Genomic DNA, 24363 nt, shown 5'->3' with positions numbered 1-24363 from the left:
TATTAAATAAAAATAACATCCTGATTTGCCGTGATTTCAAGAATCTACTTAATTAAAAATCATTACGATTAATATGAATTATTATAGAAATATTTCATAAATAATCAACCCATTCTGGTCCTTTCATCACATCATAGAAAAACCAAACACTACATTGTTCATTGTCTATTTCCAGACTTATGAAGACGGTGTGCAAAATGAGTGGCTGGTACTAAACATACTTCGTCGGTGCTGGTATCGGTAAACTGGCTTTGAAATGTAGTATCTCCTCCTTGGTATTGGGAAATGAGATGCTGACTCTAAGCAAACTGGATAAAACACCAACGTCGGGAGTAGACAGTTATTGGAAACGTAAAGAGCAGGATTCTAGTATGAACACTGGTGTGAATTGAGGAAGAAATCTCGGTTAAGAGGATGCTGAACGATCGCGTAATAATTGAGTGTATATTTATTTGATGTGTGTGACACAGTCGCGTATTAGAGATTTTGTCTGGAGTGTACACTCATTTATTTCGATATAGATATATAATAAAGAAAGAAATGACACAACTAAAAGGAATATCATCACAAACGTTTAAAAAAGTTCCTACATAAGAAATGCATTTTTCTTAATTGACAAGAAGTGGAATATAATTTCTTTGACAATGTAAGTGGTGTGTCGAATTGTTATAGAATATTGCAAAAGTGTTTGATGTTAAACATAATTCAATGTTCAGGCAAGCAATGCAACTGAATGAAAGCACGAGGAACTTGTCTGATTCCGTAGTTAAAAATGAGGATATTTTCAGCGACGGACGGCTTGGTATATCGAACGTCATAATAATGGCAATTGGTTTGTTTTGCATATTCATCGTGAGTTTTGTCGGAAATATTTCTGTGTTTGTGATATTCTACAAACGGCCAGTGCTTTTGACGATTTCGAATAGGTTTATAGTAAACCTGTCAGTTTGCAACATTCTTCAGACCGTTGCCGTAATGCCTTTCGTGTTAACATCGCTTATTTCTCAAGATTGGTGGTTCGGGTCAATTTGGTGCCAAGCCTCGGGATTTGGAATGAACCTCATATTTACTGCAAGTACATTTACATTGGTGCTTATTGCAATAGATCGGTATTTGGCTGTCGCAAAACCATTACATTACTCAATGACAATGACAAGCAAACGGGCGTCCGTAATGATAGCTTCAGTTTGGATCTCGGCCATTTTGTGTTCACTGCCACCAATGGTTGGATGGAATAGCTATGAATTCCAGCGATTCAAAATTGCATGTATGACAGCTTCATATAGTAAACATTATGGAGATCGGTCTTACAGCATTTTCCTTGTTACAGTGTGCTTTATTCTGCCTTCATGCATTATCATGTGTGCATATTGTGCCATTTTCAAAGCGGCGAAAGTAAGCAGCGAAAAGGTTCGACGGAACAGTACAATATCATCTGGACTTAATGATTTCCCCGAGTTATCACTTAGAGGGGGTCGTCGCAACAGCTCTGTGCAAAGTTTGATGCATATGCTAAGCTGCAGCAACACAACCGGGTCAGTTCTCTGGAGACGCGATGAGAGAAAGGCCGCGGTGACTAGTTTTATGGTGTTATTTACATTTATTTTATGTTGGTTGTTGTACTTTATCATCATTATTCTCGAATGCATTTTAAAAGATCCAGACACTATTGACCCCGTCGTAAAGACTCTGTCAGTGGTACTTGCCTTGTCAAGTTGCGCAATTAATCCACTAGTTTATGTGTTCCGCTGTAAGCTTCAGAGAGTTGAATTGAAAAGCATCTTGGGTTTTAAACGGAACAGTTTCAATAGGGATATGTCTAATGGAAATCAAAATGGTTCAAAAAGACCAAGTTATAACCCGAACTGCATCCGATATTCTCCTTGCATATCACGGGAAGGTAGTCAAGAATCAGAGGTCATTGAAATTATTCACCACGTCAATACAGCCGCGACATTAACCTCAATGATAATTCTTGAAGAGGAAGAGAAATTGCCAATGACACAAACATAAATGGATATTTATATTGGTTGTATTTATTGTTTGTACGTTTACAAGGCCGCTGTGACTATATGTTTTGTTTCGATTAGTTTGTTAATTAAATGGTACTCACTTCAAACGTTTAATTTGTAACATTTATCTTCATTGCCTTTCAACGTTTTGTATATATTAAAAAGACATTTACTATATAATGCTATTACATATTTTCGTAGTTCAGCATTTAAGAAACATAAATTTTGAGAATTTGATTAAAAAAATATGTTATAAAAATCAGCATCCCCTTGTTAAATTGTACAATTTACTAATCTCTGTTTAACATGCTCCTATAAATATTATCTTTAAACTAGGCTCTAACAACCTGGTAGATTTAATGACTTCGTAAATATATCCATTGTTCAAATCGGAAACGGACTAGTGCTGGTATTGTAAACTTTGTAGTTTTTAATGATTAAGGAAACTATTTAATCTACATTTATTCATATATAAAGGAACAATGCATTCTAGCCATAAAATATAATGAGTTTATTTCATATCAATAATGATGAACATATTTTTGACCATGTATTCGTTTGTTAACATTTCACATTTTATTAGCAAATCAATTGCCATCGTGTGTTCACCGGACATGCTTTAATTATTACTTACTTATTACTTATTTTTTTATTAATTTGATGCCCGTTATTTTGTTAATATGTTTGCATATCATCAATTGAATAAATGTTGGACCTTCAAAGATTATCAATTAACATTATATATAAAAAAGATTATTATATAGTACGTACAAATAACCTGTTCAATATAAAAATACTTCATTAATAAACTGACAACGAAGGTAACGTTTCCGGCTACAATTTTAACAACAACAACTTTACTACGGGCTTAATCGACACCTGCCTGTTAACATATTCAAGAGAAATATTACAAAACATACATTTTAGCAGACCATTTTTTTTATATAACATCTAAAACATTCTATCTTCCCTTGTGTTATATTGTTTGGCATTCTAGCAGAGGCGAAGACAATCACAAACTATGTAAGTAAGTGCAGCCCGATAATGGATACTGTTTATAAAACCTGTAGCAGAATTTTGTGAGAAAATGTCTTAAATAAAAAATAAATGCATGACTTAAGGTTTCATTGATTATGTTCAATGCAAAGTTAAGTTATTATATAGGCATGGATTTTTATCAAGTTAAATGTTGGCAACCATATTATATAATTGATCTTGCGCGAATATGTTGTTGAGTGTGTTTCATTTTATTTTTGTAAGAACGTCACAAGTAGAACACACGCATAGCGAGGAGATGCAAAATTTCGTCCGATTTCCTCAATCAAGGACATATTTCGACATTTACTAAATTGTGCTACCATTGTTGTTTTATTCTTTTAAAAAGTGGTTAGTATTAGGTTTTACATAACGATGCCGAAGACACCATGATTTTAATAAAAAACGAATTTTCTTTGAATTTAAACGGGTTTTTTTTGTTTTGTTTTTTTAAATTGCCCTTATATGAGTATCGCCTAATTTCTTAACATTCATTTCTACTTTAGTTGGAAATGGTCAACCGTTATCAACTCTAAAGTATTACAACCTTATCTGAAACAACATTCTATATTTCAAGACTGGTTAAGGTAACATAATACCTGAGCTCTAATTGGGAAAGCAAATGATATAGTTTAAGACTTGGTTTTATATAACCACAACATGCCTTACGCTGTTTTTGTTAGACATTAATTTCATTCTCTGTTGAGACAATAAATTATGTTTACCCAGAATGATGATTATAATTCTCTTTTGAGGAGTGATTGGAAGACAAGTAACTATTTTCATTTATGAGAGGACTTACAACATTCTCACAAAACAGCGCTGAATTCATTGGAATCGATTATCACTGTAGCATCAGTGGCTTTGTTCAAATATATTGTTTAAACAGAATAATGCCATGACATGCCCTTCGTCCTTTTAAACAAATAGTATTTATACTCAGCATCATGTAATATTTCCTATCTGTTTTGAACATTTCCGATAATTTATTGTAATATGAGTTATAGTTACACAAATATACGGACCATATCATGATCATATAAGATCCTGCGAAAGCCAAATTATACATTGAGGCAATCGTCGATTGTAATAATTTTATTAAAATTGTATATTTACAAATGAAATTAATTTTAACCAATGTTATCATATCTGTTCTAAAACATAAGAATGTGATTTTGGTGTTACTCCGTTTTTTTTTCGTTTTTTCTATTCATTTGAATATTGTTTAGTCTTTCAGTCTATCAAATATTGTTAAATGTTGTATTTTAATATTTTGGTAAATAAAATAATTGTATTTTCATAGTTCAAGTGTTATGTTTTGCAACATTTCCCAAATTAAACTAAATATATAACCATGTACACATATACTGCTTTATAGCTATACATTGAAACGTCCTGTTTCGTTGAGCGAGGCGGTAATCCCAATGATAATCTATAAAAATATTTTTATCTCTTAAGATATCTATCTTTGTTTCAATAGCGTGACGTGGTGTGTGTTATGTTAAGTCTGACCACTTCACAAAGTAATCCTTCCAGTTTTGACTATAGGGCTTGTCCCTGAAAATTTCATTATTTTTATAAAGGACCAAGTTGATTTGAATTTGTAACGGTATTTTAGCTACTATTTGTAATGTTTTCGCAAAATTTAGTATGTGTCCATTGGGGAATTGTTCGTAGTTTTCGAACCTCTTCATTGCTTTATAATTCGCATTTTCAGTTATCAGTGTTAATTTGTACAATTTACGCTGCAGAATTTCAAAGGACTGAAGGACCATATATTAGTGTCCTATATGACGATCTCCCATGTGCAAAAGTAGCTAGGTATGTCCCGTAAGAGATATCCTCCTGGAACAAGAAAACATCAAAAGTATGAATACAAAAGTCATAGAAGTTTGAACACACCCTTATCGTCGTTATGTCAAAAGTCTGTCAAAACTTTTTGCTGCTGAGCTTGTTTCTGTAGCTTATCGCATAACTATTTATGACGATTCAATTGGCAATGACTTAAATTTGCGAACGACTATACATAACGTATCATGTTTGTGTAACATAATTTCACTGACCATGCTGATTATTTATAACGTCTTTTTTATCACAGTACAAAGAGTCCAAAACGAATTTTGAAACTTCTTTTTGCCGGAAGTAATAAAGCTTCTTGAAACTAAAGTATTTTTTTAGAAAAAAACAATTTATATATTGATCTAGATTACAACATTACTACACCATAGTTTCGGATTAAGGTCAATGTATTGTTATCTAATATTTATAATTTCCCGGTAGTTATTATATAATGCAGTTTCCCAGAGAAATGGAATCTACGCCATAATATGCTTAGAATTGTATTTCGCAATAATCATGAGATACTCGTGTTAATTTGGATCTTCTATAAATACAAAATATAACAGTGGAAATCGGGACTACTGCGCAGTATAAAGACAATTACTGGAAAGGCTCACGTAAATTGCAGACAATAAGTGGTGACATTATTTTTGTAATTCCCACGATATTTCTAGCTAAATAAAAACCAGGCTTTGAATTTTAGTACTGAAGGATATACCCTTCGCTCAACTGTGATAAAACTATCAAGTCAAGTCAAGTCAAGTCAACACATTTATTCACTCAAATTCATGCACAACATGAAAAAAATTGTGGTAATTGATAAAGACAATACATTTTAGAGGCTCAAATTGAGGATTCAAAGACATAACATACTTTCAAATAAATCAAATATTTAAAGACCAGATAGTCCCGTCAAACAGGATAAATATTGCACATGGATCATTGGATTCAAGCAGTGTTTACGAAACTTTACGAGTTATAAAATGGGTTAAGTACAATGGGAGAGTCAACTAATATATGCAGAAAGTCTAAGATAAATAAGATCAGTAATGTTTAACGAAGTTGTTTAAGAATAACAGATACCATTTTACACATGTTCAAAAAATCCTTTTTATTAGTTGTGTTTACCAACTGTTCAAGTTCATATATGTTTGGATGGTTGTTAAAATATGGTTTTATATAGTGCTTACGCTCGTTATCAAAAATGTTACACTCGAATAAAAATTGGAATTTATCCCCTAGATTGTTACATGTTTGGCATTTTCTTTCATTGACTGGTGTTATACTTTATCTGTTTGAATCAAGGAATTGTAACTACAGAAAATTGATGTTTGCATGCAAATCACCATCTTTATTGCCCAATGACAACGATGATTACACTGATAAGAACAAGCTCAGCACAATTACCGGCTTGTGAAGAGACACAATTCATGTTATATAAAACAAGATTCATATCGTAACCCTTATAATCGATAACTACTGAGTGTTTCTGATCGGCCCTGATCCTTATGTCTTTAAACACTATACAATTGTTTGTTTTTAGACTACTGCTTTTTTCATTTCATTTGCATTTTTGCATTTTTTATGTTAAAAAAACAATTTATCCAAGCTTCTCCCAACTTCTTTTTACTGAAGATTCCCTAAAGTAAACTGTATTATTTGCTTAAACCTCACGGGACACAAACACATTATAAGTCATAAGATTTTCAAGTCTTGTTAAAGTCTAGATAGTTTACTTGTTACCTTTTTAATCCCAAACAAACAATGGAATACATTTGTAAATAGTCGCTTTGCGAACTTTAAAGGGACCATGTTTAAACAGTATGTGAGTTTCAGTTCTACTTTTTGCGTGTGTATGTATGTATGTGATGACCGAATAATGTGCCTTTTGAAGAAAGATAATTCAATTTAAAATGTTCGGAAACCTCTTTAATTTAAACATTCTCTGTGATTAATATTATGGTCTATATGTATCGCACAGTAGAATTGTCAAACTGCTGCTTAAAATGAAATCTGTGTTTGATAGTGTTTTAAACGTACTTACAATATCCTTTCAATTATTGTGTCGTTTAAAAAGTATGCTCAGACGAGCGTTAAATTGCATCAATACACTTGGCAAGTTTCCCTACATGTGAGCTAAGATGAATTAAAAAAAAACACGCACATACAATGAAACGTGTTTTGGGACAATGGTAAAATATATGATACTGTCATTTGAGCCAAACATGTGCTACTTATTTCACGATTTTGATCACAATATTTATATAATGGTACTGGCAGATATTCTGCACGTTTCGATAAACATGAGTTCCGTAAGTCTCATTTTATTGCCACATCACGGAAACACGATCTATCCATAAATAGTTCAGTGACAATTACAAACATGCCTTTACTCAACCCGCACCGTGTTATATCCGCATTTTATTCCGTGAAAAAGTTCTATCAATGATATTATCTAGCTCTTTCTTAATGCTCGAACATGCAAGTGATTCGACGTGAGACTCGTCTGAACATTGGCTTTCAAACATTAACAATATAGTCAAACGGCAGCAGGAAGGGCACAGAGTATGACAGCTTTCTAACCATTCATGGCGTGAAATCCTCACAACAATTTGTTTTGTCTCCTGCGTAGTAAACGTTAAGTGGGAAGAAACGTTTGAATTATCTGAAATTAGTCTACACGAGAAACACGGGAAAGTTTAAAATGGATGATACACAATTGACTTATCAGAATTTATTTCGATAAAATCGAAATGCATGGAAGTAAGATGCAAACATGTTTACACATACTACAAGTTTTTCTGCACGCATTTGATACAAACCTTTCTCCTTCGTTAAAGAGAAATACGTTTTGCTTTTCCTACTTTGATAATAGATTTACACAAAACTTATGTTTAAAAAACATATGAACTGATTAAACATATTTTCTAATAATGTCGCATTTAAGAAACAGGCTTTTGAAGCAATCGTAAAATTACAAGTTCTGCTGATCGAAATCGATTGAAAACCTTAGGTGCTTCTGTATTTTTAAGAAACACTGTGTAAATATATTCAATGTTCCCATAAGTCGTGAAAAGAAACAACTATACAATGTGAAAAATAAGCTATAAAACGCTTGATATTTCAGCAAATTGAACAACGTGACGTTAAATAAGTTTCATGCAAAATAGAGAAAAATGTGCTTGCCGTTCAAAGAGTGCATATTTTTATTGACCTTAAGTCCACTTAACTTTTTTTGAACTTCATTAATTTTTCACTGACTTAAATTATATTCTTCTTCCGTTATGTAGGTTTTATTAGAGGGTTACAATTGTTAATATCATTGCTTTTAGTGCATTTATTTCTAAATGAAGCTTAACGATATTCAACAAAATGGTGTATACTTTTCCTTTAAAACATATATACTGCTATAATTTTACCAACACAGATTTGATATATAATATTAACATAATTCGCGAATTCCCCTATTGAGAAACCAATGTAAAAGTAAGAGAACTACCAAGATGACAAATATATGTTGTTGTTTTTGTATTCAATCAATAAACGAGATTACGGGTCCTTCATTTTTGCCCTATGAAATTATGGTCAAAAGCCAAGACAATACAAAACACAGAATGTAAGATGATTTCTGTCAATGCCTTTTAAGAACCTGTTTTGTAGTTTTCAAAATGTATGTCGTTGCAATATTTTTCTTTAAAAATAGAAATAACTTTGCTTCCATTTGAATAACAATTTTTCAAAAAAATAAAGATAGTTTTAAACGTACAATTACCAAGTGGTGATTCACTTTACGATTATTTCGTAATGTGCATTAATCATGAGTCTGTTGCGTGCTGTAATTGATTATTATACAATGACTTTCTAATGCTACACAAGGGAAACCACTGTTCAAGTAAACGTTTTAAAAGGTCGAGTATGTTAAGAACAAATGCATGTGTTTTCAGATATTTCCTGATGGATTTTTTTACCAGTATATGATTCGGTTGGTGACAAATATATGATTCGTGGATAACGCTTGGATGCGAATTGTCCACTGTGTAGTCTCGCTCCCGATTCAATGCAATGACATCGCTATTCGAACAAGCTAGATTTGAAATCGAGACTTAGTAATATGATTAATTGATTAATAGTTGTTTATAAAGGTCACACGCAACATAGCTTTGAACATTTCGATAAGTTCGAAAAAAGAGAACAAAGACCAGTGAGTAGTAGCAGTCCTAAGTTGTTCGAAAGTAGTCGTCAGACCAGTCCAATGACTGTCAATATCTAATTAGCGACGCTGTGTTTAAATAACCATAGTCGGATATGAAAACAATGAACAACCATGCAATTTTGGTATAATAATATGTATGCGAAAAGCTACAGAAACAAGCCCAGTAGAAAAAAGTTTAAACATAAACCTGGTTTTATGGCACTGTGCAAAACGCCAAAGACATAGAACATAGAAATAAAAATTCACTAACAAGAAATACGGAAGAAAAGCAGAAGACACCACAAACAGCACAGTTCATATATACTGTATATAAAAAAACTAGGTATGTTTATCAAGGATTGTTAGGAAACGCATTGGAACGGTCAGTAAAATGTAAATTTACTGGGGGTTTAAACCAGTTTAAGTGCACAAACCTCACTCTTATCCCAACAATCCATTATAAAGAAAAAACACAAAATGTCAATCTAATCAAAGTGTGCATTCACTTGAGGCAACTTAACAATACAACAGAAAATAATTAACTTGTAGATAAACCCCAAGTACTTCTATGATAAGAGATAATCCTACGACGAACCCCCGATGTCCATTCACCTTAGGAGGCCGGTCTTTATAATGCCCTATGACTCGAAGTGTTATTTTTCTTATACAAGAGTCCTTCCCTGAATTGGTCGACCAGAGCAGTGGAACTAACATTTGACGTTTTGAAGTTATTCTTTCTGTTCCCATACGGGATTGATGTCTAATCAATAAAATATGTATATTTTATACAATACCAAAGAGCTTGAGCAATAAATGTATCTTTAATTATATACATAAACAAACAACTTTAATTATTCGCACTTACCAATTACATTTTTGTATCCCCCAATTATGACATTTTGTTATATTGACACGCATGTTATTTTGCGACATGCCGCAAACCGTCATGAATATTTTCACACTTACTTCTCGATCTACAGTTCGACATAAAGAACATATGAAATGTGTGAAATTCGACCACTGGGACTGAAAAACGAGGTCGACATAGCGAAAAAGTCGAGATAAAAAAATCGACACAAACAGATTTATTTTATATAGAATAAGAAGGAATAAATTCGGGACCGGAAAAAAAAGTCGACACAACCGGAAAGTCGACTTATCCGACGTCGACAAAGCGAGGTTCGACTGTATTATACCAAGCATTTAATATTACCACCTAAATCAGTACCTACTTAATCAGAATGGGAAAGCTTTATCGATGGGTTATTTTCAATATGTTAAATATGTCCCTTCGACTTTTTTGGGACAATTGCTAAAAATGTGATACTTGTGTTCACTTCGTTTAAACGAATCTTAAACATAAGTGCGAATGCAAAATGAAAGTCCAATGGCATATCTCATAAGAGATGAGAAATAAATGAGTTATGTGTGCAAGAAACTATTCTAGTCCCAATTTCAAAATTGAGACGTCCTTTGCGAAATGAATATATGGTACGTAGTCTTACGGCTTTAATTACTTGATGTGTAGTCGCTGTTTTAGAATTAATCTATGTAGCCAAAGAACAAAACCAAAGCAAAAATGTCAGTGGTCTGTCGGTAATAAAACCGGGACGGTTTTAAACAAAGATTATACGGTCATGAGAAATAAATGCAGAAGTAAAATAAAAGCCAAAACACAAAAAAACATATAATAACATGATTGCAATAACTGCCTGCTGATTTGATAATCGTTGATGTTTTAAAAAGGACCAGAAGTCCAGGAAGGTTTGGTGAATAAATATATAAAACACACGCTACAACGTTTAGCCAGATGATATCAGGCAAACAGGTTATTTTTGTAAAGCAGGAGGCCTGCTAGCATGCCATTCAGCTCTGAGGTTGGAGCTAACAACAACTGCAGGTACTGGTACATTTGTAAAGTGTATAAAGTTGTACTAGAGCGAATCATATTTACATTGAATGAATATTTGAACTGTCCGCGGTTAAGTATATTAGAGTTTGGACAACTTCGAACTTGGTTCTGATTTTGATTTTGGTGCTTGCAAAGGATCTCTATTCCAGCATTTATTTTTACAATTTGGTAACAAATACTCCAAAAATATTGACTACTGAAGTTAATGACTTGACATTTCATTTCGCTGTGGTCACATTTGCAAAAAAGAGTAAACCATAATTTGTTAGAAAATACTTAAACTCAGGCTCAAGATTCAAGCATTACTTATACATTTACACCATCAAAAAAGAAGTTTTACTTCTGGATATACTTTCGTGGTAAAATCCGGACTTTGATATGATAAATAATCTTCTTATGAATGGTATCGAAATTCGTAAATCCTAGATGTAATGTTGATTGTTTAAGACAAATATGATGTCACCCAAGTCATACTGCCTGTCTGATTAAGACTGACTCCAATATCACAATCATACTTAAGTCAAATCTCAATCTTATACTCAATTCATTTGACCACATAACATCAAAAGTGTTTAACATTGTATATGTTTTAATGCCTTTTAAAAGCGCATTCTTTCATAGAATATGTTGACTAAAACTTTGGTCAAGATGCCAAAGACAAAATATTCACCAGCATAAAATGTAATTGAGTAGAATTAAAAAATAACAACAATTATTCAATTATATTTTTTGTCCTAGAATAAGTTGTCTTCGAAATATTGACAAAATGTTTTCTTTAAGAAAATAAGTTTTTAAGAACAAGATTTTGAATCATTATATTCTTCAATGTGGTTAAATGAGTTGAGACTGAGATTGAGATTTGACTTTATTATGTTCTTGGTAATGTGGCCAGATATTTGGGACACTTGTCATGGACCGTTTCTTCTATGTTCTAAATAGTCCTGCCACAGCAAAGTGTCGTGTAAATGTGTCTTGTTATGTTAAAAAATTGCAAACCAACTTGCAACATTTAGCCAGTCATATGACACACAATTTATAAAGACGCTCCGTACAAAGATCCATAGTCGGGTATTGGTCCATACCCATTCATGCGACCTTTGGATTAGTCCTACGTCGAAAGGTGCCATTAGTTTTCTTGCGATGTTAATGAATGGTCATTAGTGTTCTTTCGATGTTAATACATGGGCGTATGACAAGTCGCTCAGATTACGCGACTGGTCTAGTAAGTGGTCTTCTTACACCGTTAGTTTGTAGTTCTTTTTCAGTGTGGCAGCGTTCTTTGTCGTAAGAAAAATACAACTTTGGTTCAAAAACTAACAAATCATCGAACGAGCTGTCCAATCAACAAGTCACAATATAGTTTGATGTACTTAATTGTCAAATACAGAGGTAGCAAACGCGCTTTTATAACAATTCAACGTATTAACCCGTGCATTTTATATAAATATTTATCAACCCAGTTTCGAGACGTTCATGTTCATTTTGTAACAAACAATTTCCAAGAGTTCTTAGAAAGTAAATCCTATACAAATGGAAATAAACAATTATATATCTTAACTGCAAATTAATGGTAGGAAAAAGTTTTATATTTCATATTATGCACCATTTATTGGAAGTTTGCATGTTGGAAAATACTTTATCAATATTTTTTTAAATGGATCTGATGGTATCAGTTGTAATGTCTATACAATGTCGATATTGTTGGAATTTGTCCAAACCGGCTCGTTTGGTTAACATGGAAATTCTTAAGTCTGTGTTATTGTAAGGTACTTTACCTCAAGAAATTGAGGGGATTAACCCCACATACATCAGTGGCACGATCTTTAAAATATAGGAAAACAAATAGAACAGTAAATATAACCAAACTTATTCATCATATACTCTGTTAAGGATACAGTACAGCTATATAGCGCTTTTGAAAATGCTAACGCAACGCTGGATGCTGGTGAACAATTTCTACATTGATATGATAGTATATATTGTTGTTTTTACGGCAATTAGTAACGGGAATCACTCTTGCTGTAACTGTTTATAGTATAACTTTCATTCATATGAACATACTAAAAGATGATAAAAATCAAGCAATATTAGAGATATTTTGGCGTCTTTAACTGGGGAATTTGTTGCCACGAAGATATTAAATGAAAACCCTATTTATAAAGGCTATTATTTGTTTTATCTGTACACAAATCATGTTTTGTTTTTGTTTAGATCATTATAGTCAAATGAGTTAAAAATAATATTGCATTAAAACTGATGCGATTTTCTGTATCAATTAGGCTTTTTACTAAAACCAAACATAAACACAGACCTCTGTACCTCCGTATTTTATTTCGTATATATCACAACAGTTGACCTGATACTACTATTATCCGTAGTTGACATGACAAATTGTAACATACATCCGCTATTTTCCTTGTCACACTTTGTTTATCAAAGTTTATGAGCAGCAAAGAAATGTTTTATTTGTCCTTAGAACAATTAATAAATGACCTCATACGATAGTATAATATAAACCATTAATAATTGATTTGATCCACGACCAAATTATAAATACAATTTATGACCAAATGCCCGCACGTCCACCAGTTTGATCGTTTTTACTCCTTCGTCGAACATACATTAGTTGAAAGTTCGATATGATCATGCTATTTGAGCAACTAATGATTATTTGTTATAAAATACGTCTTTTTATTCGCAGGGAAATTTCGTGAATCTAAGATAAGGAGAAAAATATGCATATATTAGAAAGATACAACCGTAAAAGTAGCACATTGTATACAACTGAAATCCGGACACCATCAGTATACTCTTACATAAAGGCAATTGGACGCCATAAATGAATAATACAACCTTATGGTATATGTATTCAAATTCAACTGGACTAGGACTAGGTTTGCGTAACAAACGGTGATCCTGAACTATTTAAGACAGCCCAGGCTCTATTTTTTTGAAAGCTGATGTATGTTAGGAAGAGAATCTTGCATCCAAAAGCAGTGATCCTACTGTTACATACGTCGCGTATCATATAGATACGCTATCGCATGCAATAATTATTACAGATTTTGTTTTTTCAACACCATTCGTCATTTTCGTACGCATTTTAATTAAATGACTGATCTTGCATTTATTAGGTTAAATGTTTTGGTTCTATTTAATGAGTGTTTTAATTGTCTTCAGCAAAAAATCGATGACGCCTCTTGAATAAACGGTATCAACGTGTTTAACCATTACAAGACAAAGATGTACAAAAACCTGCTGTCTTGAAGCATTAAGTAATCCAATAACTCTACTGAAGTTCTCCATATAGAAACCAGACGATGTTGTGGTTAGACAGGTGTTTTCTGTTTAAGCGGTCATGAACTCTTTTCATAAACACAACGCTTGTCTGTAAATGAAGTAACCTCGCTCTGTTCACCGATATAATTCTTAATAAAACAATCCCAGGTTAAAAATAACTCATTGTTTCGCTAGTGTAAACTGATGATTTGAATCGTAGATATCTTTAGACGGATATTAAAGAAGAATGCTTATTTAAAGAATGTGTATACATGTATACACATTAATGGCTTGCATAGTCAACGTCCAATATTTTTTGATAAGTACAAACTATCTCCTGTCGTGCAAAATGTATTAAAAATTGACTTCAATGCTCACAACGCGGAAGCTGATGTTGCCGCCCTCGGAGCCCTGCTTCAAACAGTTGACGCCTTACCACAGAAGCTGCAGATAACGCCATTACAAGAACCTCATTATAACCTTAGCAGGCTTAAAAATGAAAAGAACTACCTGCGGACTGCACGGGAAATTACTCCAAACAGCGTACCACCGTTCTGGGTGCGATGGACTATCTGTAGTGCTAAAAACAGATTAATTAAATCGGCAAAACCAATCGCTGCATTATCATTTTATTTTTCAGAGTTATTTGTGTGAAATTTTGTTAAAAAACAAAACAACTATGATATATAAATTTTTTCTTAACAATTATTATTATTATTATTATTATTATTATTATTATTATTATTATTATTATTATTATTATTATTATTATTATTATTTTTATTATTAGCATAATTCTTCTTATTATTTTTATTATTATTTTTATAAGCATTATTATAAGCATTATCATAAGCATTATTATCAATATTATTTCTATTATCATTGTTATCATTATTATTATTATTATTATTATTATTATTATTATTATTATTATTTTTATTATTATTATTATTATTATTATTATTATTATTATTATTATTATTATTATTAGCATTATTATTAGCATTATTATTATTATCATTATAATTATTATCATTATTATTATAAGTAGTAGTAGTAGTAGTAGTAGTAGTAGTAGTAGTAGTAGTAGTAGTAGTAGTAGTAGTAGTAGTCAGTATATAGACGTTTAACGTGATTAAATATGCTAGTTAGTTCATTATAACTAATGTTAGTTCATTTATTATGACGTCGACGTTCAACGGAAGATAAAGTCGTTTATTTTGAAATAACGTGTTGTTTATATTTTGACGGTTAATATTGCAAAAAAAAAACCCCGAAAATCATTTTTTATTTTACATTTTGAAAGTTTGAACATTTGGCTATAACATATAAAAAATTAGCCAAGGGGACCGGCGTCATCTTAAACACTTATTTCGACGTTGAAGACAGCAAGGGTACGTTAAAAAACGAAGAAAATAAATATTAAAACTGCGAGTTTTTCTGATATTTCTTATTTATCTTTCTTGTGTGTGCAAATATGAAAATGAAAACGTATTATGCTTGTTTCATTGTATATTTATAGCAATTTACATGTTTTTTTGATGAGATTTAAATATTTGATGACGCAATTTACCATGAAATTAAAGAAATTACGGTGCCATATAAGGTTTTTGCACTAACCCTTATCTGAAAGGTATTTTATTTATTATTTCGCATAAATAATTAAAGGAAGCTTAGTATTCTATTCTGACTAATTTTAAGTACATTTAGAAAATATTTATTTTTAACGTCGAAAATTGGTTAAGCAACGTACCCCACTACCTTAAGTTCAAATATTTAATCTTAAAAAGTTTGTGAAGAAACTGTCTTTTTCACAGCAATCCAATGTCTGTTTACGTTAATTTGCTCTGAATAATCACTCAGCTCAAACTTTGTAAAACGATGCCTTTGTCGAATTTTCTAAAATACTATGCCTTTTTTGAATAAACGTGTCAATGCATAGCATTTTCCGCAACATAGACGCCCAATCAATGCTTCTACGGTTGATTTCAAAATAGAACTTCTACTTATTATCGGCTTGCGTTCGACAAAATATCGTAAGTTGAAGATTGTAACTGAATTGTAGTTAAATATTGCGTTATGATCTCTTATTGAATTGAATGTATATATTTCTTTCGACCTTGCGGTCAATAATAACCCGTGAAAGTGCAAGCACTTATTTCTAACGGGGTCCTTTATTTTTGCTGAAGGGACAGCGCGCGGAAAAAAAACAGTAGTTGGATAAAAGGAAGTCCGGGTGTGATACCCTAGCTCTTTTTCGAAGAGACCCCTTGGTGTTGTTAACGCTTTTCAAATCGGTGGACTTCAAAGTATCATTTGAGCATATATCAACATTTGTTGAAGGGTTCCAGCCGTCCGCAACTTAGTTTTAACACTCATTATGCTTTACCATACATAATTTGTCCTAACAAAGTGCATTTTACAAAACATAAGCGAGTTCCTTATGTGATGACTGTTTTGATACATATGACATTAACTTTTTACATTAACAAAGTAATCATATATTGTTCATATGATTATAAAAAGTAATAAAATAGGATATAATTAACACTTTATATTCAAGCGCATCGATAGTTTGAAAACCAAGAAGAAACACCATCTACTAGTATTTATAAGAATAAATAAAATTCAAATCAGCACAAAACAGTTTTATATACACATCCCTTCGTGTGTTTTTGGTAAACCGGATACTGTGAAATCATACATATGTCTGAAGTTGTACTAAATGTTTTCAAGTTTCATATTAATTTTTATGTAAGAAAGTTTTAACAACCAGCTGTTGAACATCGTGTGAATATTTTTACAGCCATGTGTATGCTGCAATTAACTTTATGGTATGTTTATAGTTTGCCTTTGATATGAAGATTCTAAAAACAAATGACTGAAAACCATACATTTGCTGATGAAATATTTCCTCTGATTAGTTTTATTTGTAAACTACTCAACTACATATTCAAAAGATTTCCATTCAGTATTGATCGTGTTTTGAAACTTTGATTTCTTAAGTTTATACTAATGTACTTTATCCCGATTTTGAAGATATTTCTAGGATGATATACATCACTCACGTCTCCGTTCTAAGGAAATAAAAAAGCAGCCTCTTTTGATGAGACCGAACGAATGTACGCCTGGTTGGGCTGGGAAAAACAATATGTTGGATTTGCAAAGCACTTCCTTACCACTGGATCATTCTCAATCTGTTTAGCATAGTTGATGTATGTAAAACCATCACAACAATATACAAATGATTTAAAAACTAGTTTATTTATATAACGCCGTTTCCTTAGAAACATTTCCTAAAAGACATGTATCCGGAGTTTTCAGACAAGAGGGAAACTCAAGTTTGATGTGTCTGTTACCTACCCCAAAACAAGTGGATATATTGTGTTAGAGCTTGTCAAAGTTTATCCTTTATATTAAACTTGTTATTTGATTTGTCTATTATTTGTTGGTACGTGTCTAATAAAAGCTATTGTCCTGTTATAAATAAAATGAGTTTTGAAAAACGAATGTTTGATTAAATATGAACGTGTTTTCAAGCAATTCAAGAGTTGATAGCAATATAAACAACATACTAAACATCTATTAATTGCTTAGTATCGTTCAAGAATTCGATAAGTTCAATGAGAAAGTTTCTCTCCAACGGGCTGTTTTATGTATCTGTGGCAGTCAACATAAATTGATAACCCGATCCTCAAACAAAATTCAATGACTAAGTACAACGTCCATCTACTAATGTATTTGTTTTGCCATTATGTGACTCAACGTAAGCATCACAGAGCATAGCTTAGAAAAGTAATCAACAAGCAAAAAGGAACGGCCTCACGCGATAGTGCGATATTTGCCTACAATTATGCTGTGGGTTAACATAGGTACAGTACTGATCCCTAGAATGCAATTATATTAATAGAAACATACTTTATTCAGTTACCACTAAATGCCTTAATTCCCGCTGGACCGTTTTAACAAAGAATATGTCGTGGGAAAGGATAATACAATTGTATTACGATTTACTATTAAACAATTGTTTTGTAGTATATATTTGCAAGATGAAACCATTACCTGAAAACAACCGCAATACTGCAGGATATGTAATTAAAATACGGAAGTCATCAGTATTATCTTACATTTCGAGAAATGAATGCTGATCAAAACATATGTATATATCTATTGAAATTAAATTGTTCTTCAACTATCGTTTGTGTAACAATTAGTGACTTTTACTTGCCGAAACAGTTTAGTATTTAGAACCTGTGACGTTTTTATGTTGTCGTTTCTGGTCCGTAAAATCAACTTCGAGCAAAGGCATTAATTTTCGTCAGAATGTTTAAGCAAATTACACTTTTATATGGACACAATTTCAATGCAGTCCAAGGTATCTAGCAACGTGTTTGTATAAAGCTAATTAGTTCAGGCCTATTTCCTGGTTTAAACTGACGCATTTTGTTATTATTTATCCGCCGTGAATTCACATGCAATATGAATAAATTTAAGATGTAAGGAGCATGATAGCAATCAACCAATTTCTTTTTCTATGACATCGAATCTAATAACGTATACAACGTGAAACTACATAAATATTTTTGGTCAGATACAATCCTTTGTAATAATAAAAAAAAACAATTTCGTATGAGACAATTATCCAGTTTCGTGATCTAAATGTTTGCCTCCCACAGCAGAGAGCGTTCCTTTCGCTACGTTCAGTTGTATTATCAAAGTGATTATAAAAAATCCCAACGCTTATCTTTCAGTACAATTATTCATCCAGTAATACGATATAATAATTACTACTAATTTTGAGTTTCCAAAACAACCCCTGGTTTCAACAAAAATACAACGTCATGTTTCATTGACCTTGAAATAACAAGGGAAATATGTGCACACGCATGCTTTCTTAAAGCATAGAGTAAGACATTAAATCTTTGTTTCACCTTCTCAATTTAGAAACCAGACAGTGATGTGTTAGGAGCAGTATTTTCTGTTCCACTTAAGCGTCGATAGGCTCTTTGCATTACAGTTAACAGTGTTTGCTAGCATAAGGTTCAACATGAACCATGACCAAACATTTTCAATAAAATCAAATCAATATAAGATAATATAGACATATTAACATATATTTAACCATTTTCAATGTTATATACATGACATATTTTGTCATAACTTGGCATCGTAGAACAATTTAAACTTTCAAAATACTAATGTTATTTAAAGAGTTTTTATTGACCGCTAAGTAACGTTTTTAGAATTCAATGTTGACTTTAAAACAGAATACAACTTAAGCCGGTGCTGATGATATTGGTGCACTAACCAACTTATCTGCTGCAAAAACAGTGTGAATGAAATAAATATTACCTTTTCATACTGTGGTTGTATTGAATGTTCCTGAATAATGTCGCTGCCCTTTGTCTTCTGGTAAGGAGCAATTAAACTAGGCTTACGTAAGTTTATATTACGTTAGCAATTCATTGTGTCCTCAATCCTGTCCAACACTATAACATTTTGTCTATCTAATCTATCAATAGATAACGGCTGTAAGTTAATATGTCAGGAGTCTGTTTATGTCAGATTGACCGACTAGGAAGTTGAAGGATAATTACACAGTGGTGTCTAGCGCCAGACAATATTCTCATTAAAATGCAAATCCTAACGTAGCCATAAACATACCAGGAAAAAATGGTATTCAATTGTACAGTCAAATGCACGTGTCCAGACGAAAACCTTGTTCTGACCCATTTTGTGTTTTGTTATGAAATATGTTGTTTGTGTGGTTGTTTTTTAACGTTGAAAAGGAGAATAATCAGGATATACAGCGATATCGTACTTAATAATCACTTCTGGATTTAAATGGATGCTCATATTTTCTTGAATTAGTAAATCTATACGAAATACGATTCATAATAAACTTTAGATCATTTTGTTAAGGAATATACCGAAAATTTAGTTACACCTAAAAACAAGTGGCCATTTCTCCGTTTCTCTCTCGTCCATTCTTTTCCCCGTTCTTTAACTTATGAATACAATGCGGGACATATCACACTATTTGAAAAAAAAGACAAAAAATGTTTTTTGGACATGAATGATAAGGACGCCGGGATGAACAATTGTGTAAAACATGCCCATATAATGTAATGGATTGCCTTACGTGTCATACATATCCATCAACTTGTATGTACTTTAAAAGGGAATAACGTTGGGGGTCCCTGATAGCTGACTGCAAGTCAATGTCAAATTTCAAATGTTAACTATTTAAATGCTCTTCCTTGCCAGCAAACTACTCAAATAATAATTTCCTGATAAAAAGTTTCTTTTGCATTTTTTTTTTTCGGTTTAGTGATGACTTTCATTCGAAAAAGAAGGTAACATACCATAAAAAATCCATTCTTAAAAATGCAAGGCGAGAAACATCACACAGCAATTGCTGTATCATATTAGGCATAATCATGGCAAACAACTTATGACATTTACAGCTTTGTATTTTATAATGCTAATTGTAAATTGAGATAAAAAGGCAAACAACCGACTTCTTTATTTCAAGTAAAATGGATTGAAATTACAAAGGTTGCCAATCGCTATATATAGTTTCTCATTCAAGTCAAAGAGGACGTTGGCCATTTATGTCGTTTAGAGTTTATAGTTTAACAAACACACTAGTAGGTCGTTAACGTCGTTTAGAGTTAAGCAACCTTACTTTCTGGTCGAACATGTCATTTAAAGTTTAGCAACCTCTCTAGTTGGTCCTAAATCTCGTCTAGAGCTCAGTAACATCTCTAGCATGGCGTGAATGTCGTTTAGAGTTGAGCAACCTCTTTATTTGGTCGTAAATGTCGTTTAGGGTTTAGAAGAAACCTATATAGTAAGTCCCAAATGTCGTTTAGAGTAAAGCAACCTCTATAGTTGGTTGTAAATGTCGTTAAGAGTTTAGCAAAATATCTAGATGGTCGTAGATATAGTTAAAAGTTTAGAGTTTAGCAACCTCTCTTGCTGGTCGTAAACGTCGTTCGGTTTAAACAATATTTATTTCGATATAATATTTACAATTAGTTTAGTTTAACGAATTTGAGCATAATCAACGTTAACAAAGACCAAATATGTAACGCATATAAACAACGAATATGTTAATTATGCACAAAACAATAGTGTAAACAGAATTGAGAAGAAAGCCTTAAGGCTTATACTATGTCTCGCTTCTGTAGGTCATTTACGCTGCTTAGGCTAGTGCGCAAGTTGCGGTGACTCGAATAAATATAATCTTATAGTCGTATTGTGTAAACTATGGTATGTAAAACAAGTTGTCTTAGTCTGAAATCATTTAGTTGGAAGGAGGAAAAGATAACGATAGCATAAAAGGAAGCTGAACGAGAGAGGTGGTACAGGCACTGGTCAGATCGGGATTGGGATAAGGTTTGTTATAATGTGTACTCAAAAACGTTTAGATTGGCGTATATAGTTCTGGACGCTATCAAAGATAAGTTTGTTCTTTTGATATGAGGCTTCCTACCTAAAGAGTAACAGCAGAAGAGACAATTGCCCAACAGTGGATAACTGAACAATCAGATGATTTCTTTGGACGTTATATAATGGACAGGTGAAGAAAAAGTGAAAGGTGTCCTCAATTTCACCCCATGGACAATAAGGACTGTTTACAATATTTTTTGAGAATAGATGTTCATTAAGATTGCTACAGTGCATACGTAACCTCGCGTGATTGACACAGGATTTGCGGTCACCTTCGTAGTAGAAGTCAGGAACTTGTTTTGTGTTCTTATTAAGTTTGTATTTGAAAGAAGGTACGGATAGCGATGAACGAATTTCTTCCGGGAGTGCGTTTCATGCGGATATAGTTGATGGCAGAAATGAACTCGTCAACAACTGTGATTTGCATGAAATGTTCCGAAGGTTATCTGCATTTCAAAGGTTATACGAAGTAGTATCGCCAACTCTTGTTGGAATTAGTGAAGTTAGATATGCTAGTGCAAGGGAGTGAAACATCTTGTAAAATAGGATAAGTTTATATTTACGTCGCCTTTCTTTGAGTGGTTCGAATCCAGTTTCAACATAAAGATTGGCTAGAGATACTAGTCGAGTTGCACCCGATATAATTCTGGCCGCCTCATGTTGTTCTTTTTCTAAGTCATCCTCATCAGCTTGAGTCAGATTATTCCAGACAACATCGGCATATTCCAAAAAGGCCTAATAAATGTGAAATACAGAACCTCAAGCGATTTACAATCAAGAACGTATTTGAATGATCGCATGAAGTGAATTCGCGGCTAAGCCTTCTGTTTGATGGATTGAATATGATCGTGCCAGAAGCATGTGCTAGAAAGAGTGACACCCAAGTGTTTATGAGTTGTAACTTCGGATAGTTGGGTATTGTTCATGAATATTGAGGGGTGCACTTACCTATTAAACTTCCTAGTGAAAAGTAGCGATTTGGTTTTCGCAGGATTAAATGTAACAAGCCATCTGTCAGCCCACATATGAATTTTTTCTAGGTCATCAGTAAGTTGCTGCGCGGCAAGCACGGGGTTTTCGACTATTAAGTACAAGGTTGTATCATCTGCGAATAGCCGTATATGTGATTGTATATCGCAGACAATGTCATTAATGTAGATAAGAAAGAGCAGAGGCCCAAGAATGGAGCCTTGAGGGACTCCAACTGATATTGAAACCGTATCAGACATAGAACCAGAAAGAACAACACGTTGTTTACGTTCGCTGAGATAATCACAAAGCCATAACAATAAAGAACCGGTAATGCCACTTTCACGAAGTTTATGGATTAGACCGTCATGCCATACTCGATCAAAAGCTTTCGAAATATCACAAAATAATGCTCTTACTTCTTTACCTTCATCAAGAGCGAGGCAAAAAGAATGACAGATCGATACAAGCTGGTTGACAGTGGAGTCTTTTGGAGCAAAACCAGATTGAAATGGTGTTAGATAGTCGTTTTGACGCAAGAAATTGAACATATACTTATGCAAAATATTTTCAAGAACCTTACTGACAACACTTAATAGGGAAATAGGACGATAATTTCCAACATCTTGGGGTCAGACTTTTTATAAAATAGCACAGACATGAGCTAGCTTCCACTTAAATGGTACTTTACCAAGCCGAAGTGAGGTATTAAAAAGGTCACGAAGTGGGTAAGAAATTTCAATTGCTACCTCCCTCAGCACAAAGCTATTTATAATGTCTGGTCCAGTTGCTTTGCCTGTTTTAAGAACCATTATTGAATCGATTACGTCTTGAAGTGAATTAACAAAGTCTTGTAGTTTTGGATTATCAGTATCAATGGAGGAAGGAAGTGGCCTGTTTGGTATATTTAATTGAGTCTGAGATTGAAAGAAAGTGTTAAGTAGGATCGCTTTGTCTGTATCTGATTCGTCGATGATGCCGTTATTGCTAAGTGGTGGGATTTCTTTAGATTAAATTGTTGGCATAGCGAAGTTCTTTATGGTTTTCCAAAAGTCGGAGTTGGGATTTTTTTTTTCCTTGAGTCGTGTAGCTAGTTTTTCATAATGTGACTGCTTGGCAGATCGAACAAGGTTGGTAACACGATTTTGTTTTTGATTGTATAAACACCATTGGTGTTTGGAATTTACACGTTTTGCCTTTCTATAAGCGCGCCGTCTTTGTCGAAGAGATTTTCGGATTTCATTATAAAACCAAGGGGGGTCTTTATTGCGAATTACAACAGTCTTTGTAGGTATGGAGGTCTCACACATAGCCATGAAGTGATTAGTGAAATTATCGGTATATATGTTGTTATCTGTGTGCACACAAGACATCCAGTCAAAGTTAGACTGGATAAGTTTACTTAGTTTTACATAATCACCTTGATTGAATTTCCAAACCTTACGTTTGAATGATGAACCGACAGTTTTATCGAATCGAAGAACGCAATAAACTGGACAATGATACCGTACTAAGTGTTTGAGGAATGGTTCACCTACTCCAAAGTCGAGGACAATATATTTTGAAGAGACAAGAAATAGGTCAATGAGAGACTCAGAGGACTCGGTGAAGTGAGTAGGGTCTCGTATTACTTGGGTGAAGTTGAACTGTTGACAGATAGAGTCAATCTT

General features: G+C 32.9%; 1 protein-coding gene across 1 annotated transcript; it reads left to right on the top strand.

The window, feature by feature from the left end:
* Positions 1-723: 723 nt before the first annotated feature.
* On the top strand, positions 724-2013 carry LOC128230665 (G-protein coupled receptor 161-like). Its single transcript, XM_052943109.1, has one exon. It carries the CDS (start codon positions 724-726, stop codon positions 2011-2013), a length of 1290 nt encoding a protein of 429 aa, XP_052799069.1.
* Positions 2014-24363: the final 22350 nt, after the last annotated feature.

This window comes from Mya arenaria, chromosome 4 (genome assembly GCF_026914265.1).
Source record: "Mya arenaria isolate MELC-2E11 chromosome 4, ASM2691426v1".
Classification (NCBI taxonomy): domain Eukaryota; kingdom Metazoa; phylum Mollusca; class Bivalvia; order Myida; family Myidae; genus Mya; species Mya arenaria.
This window is presented reverse-complemented; position numbering and strand designations above follow the sequence as displayed.

What these genes read in the sequence shown, in the direction of transcription:
- LOC128230665 (XM_052943109.1), top strand. Translation starts at nt 724, where the DNA reads ATGCAACTGAATGAAAGCACGAGGAACTTGTCTGATTCCGTAGTTAAA.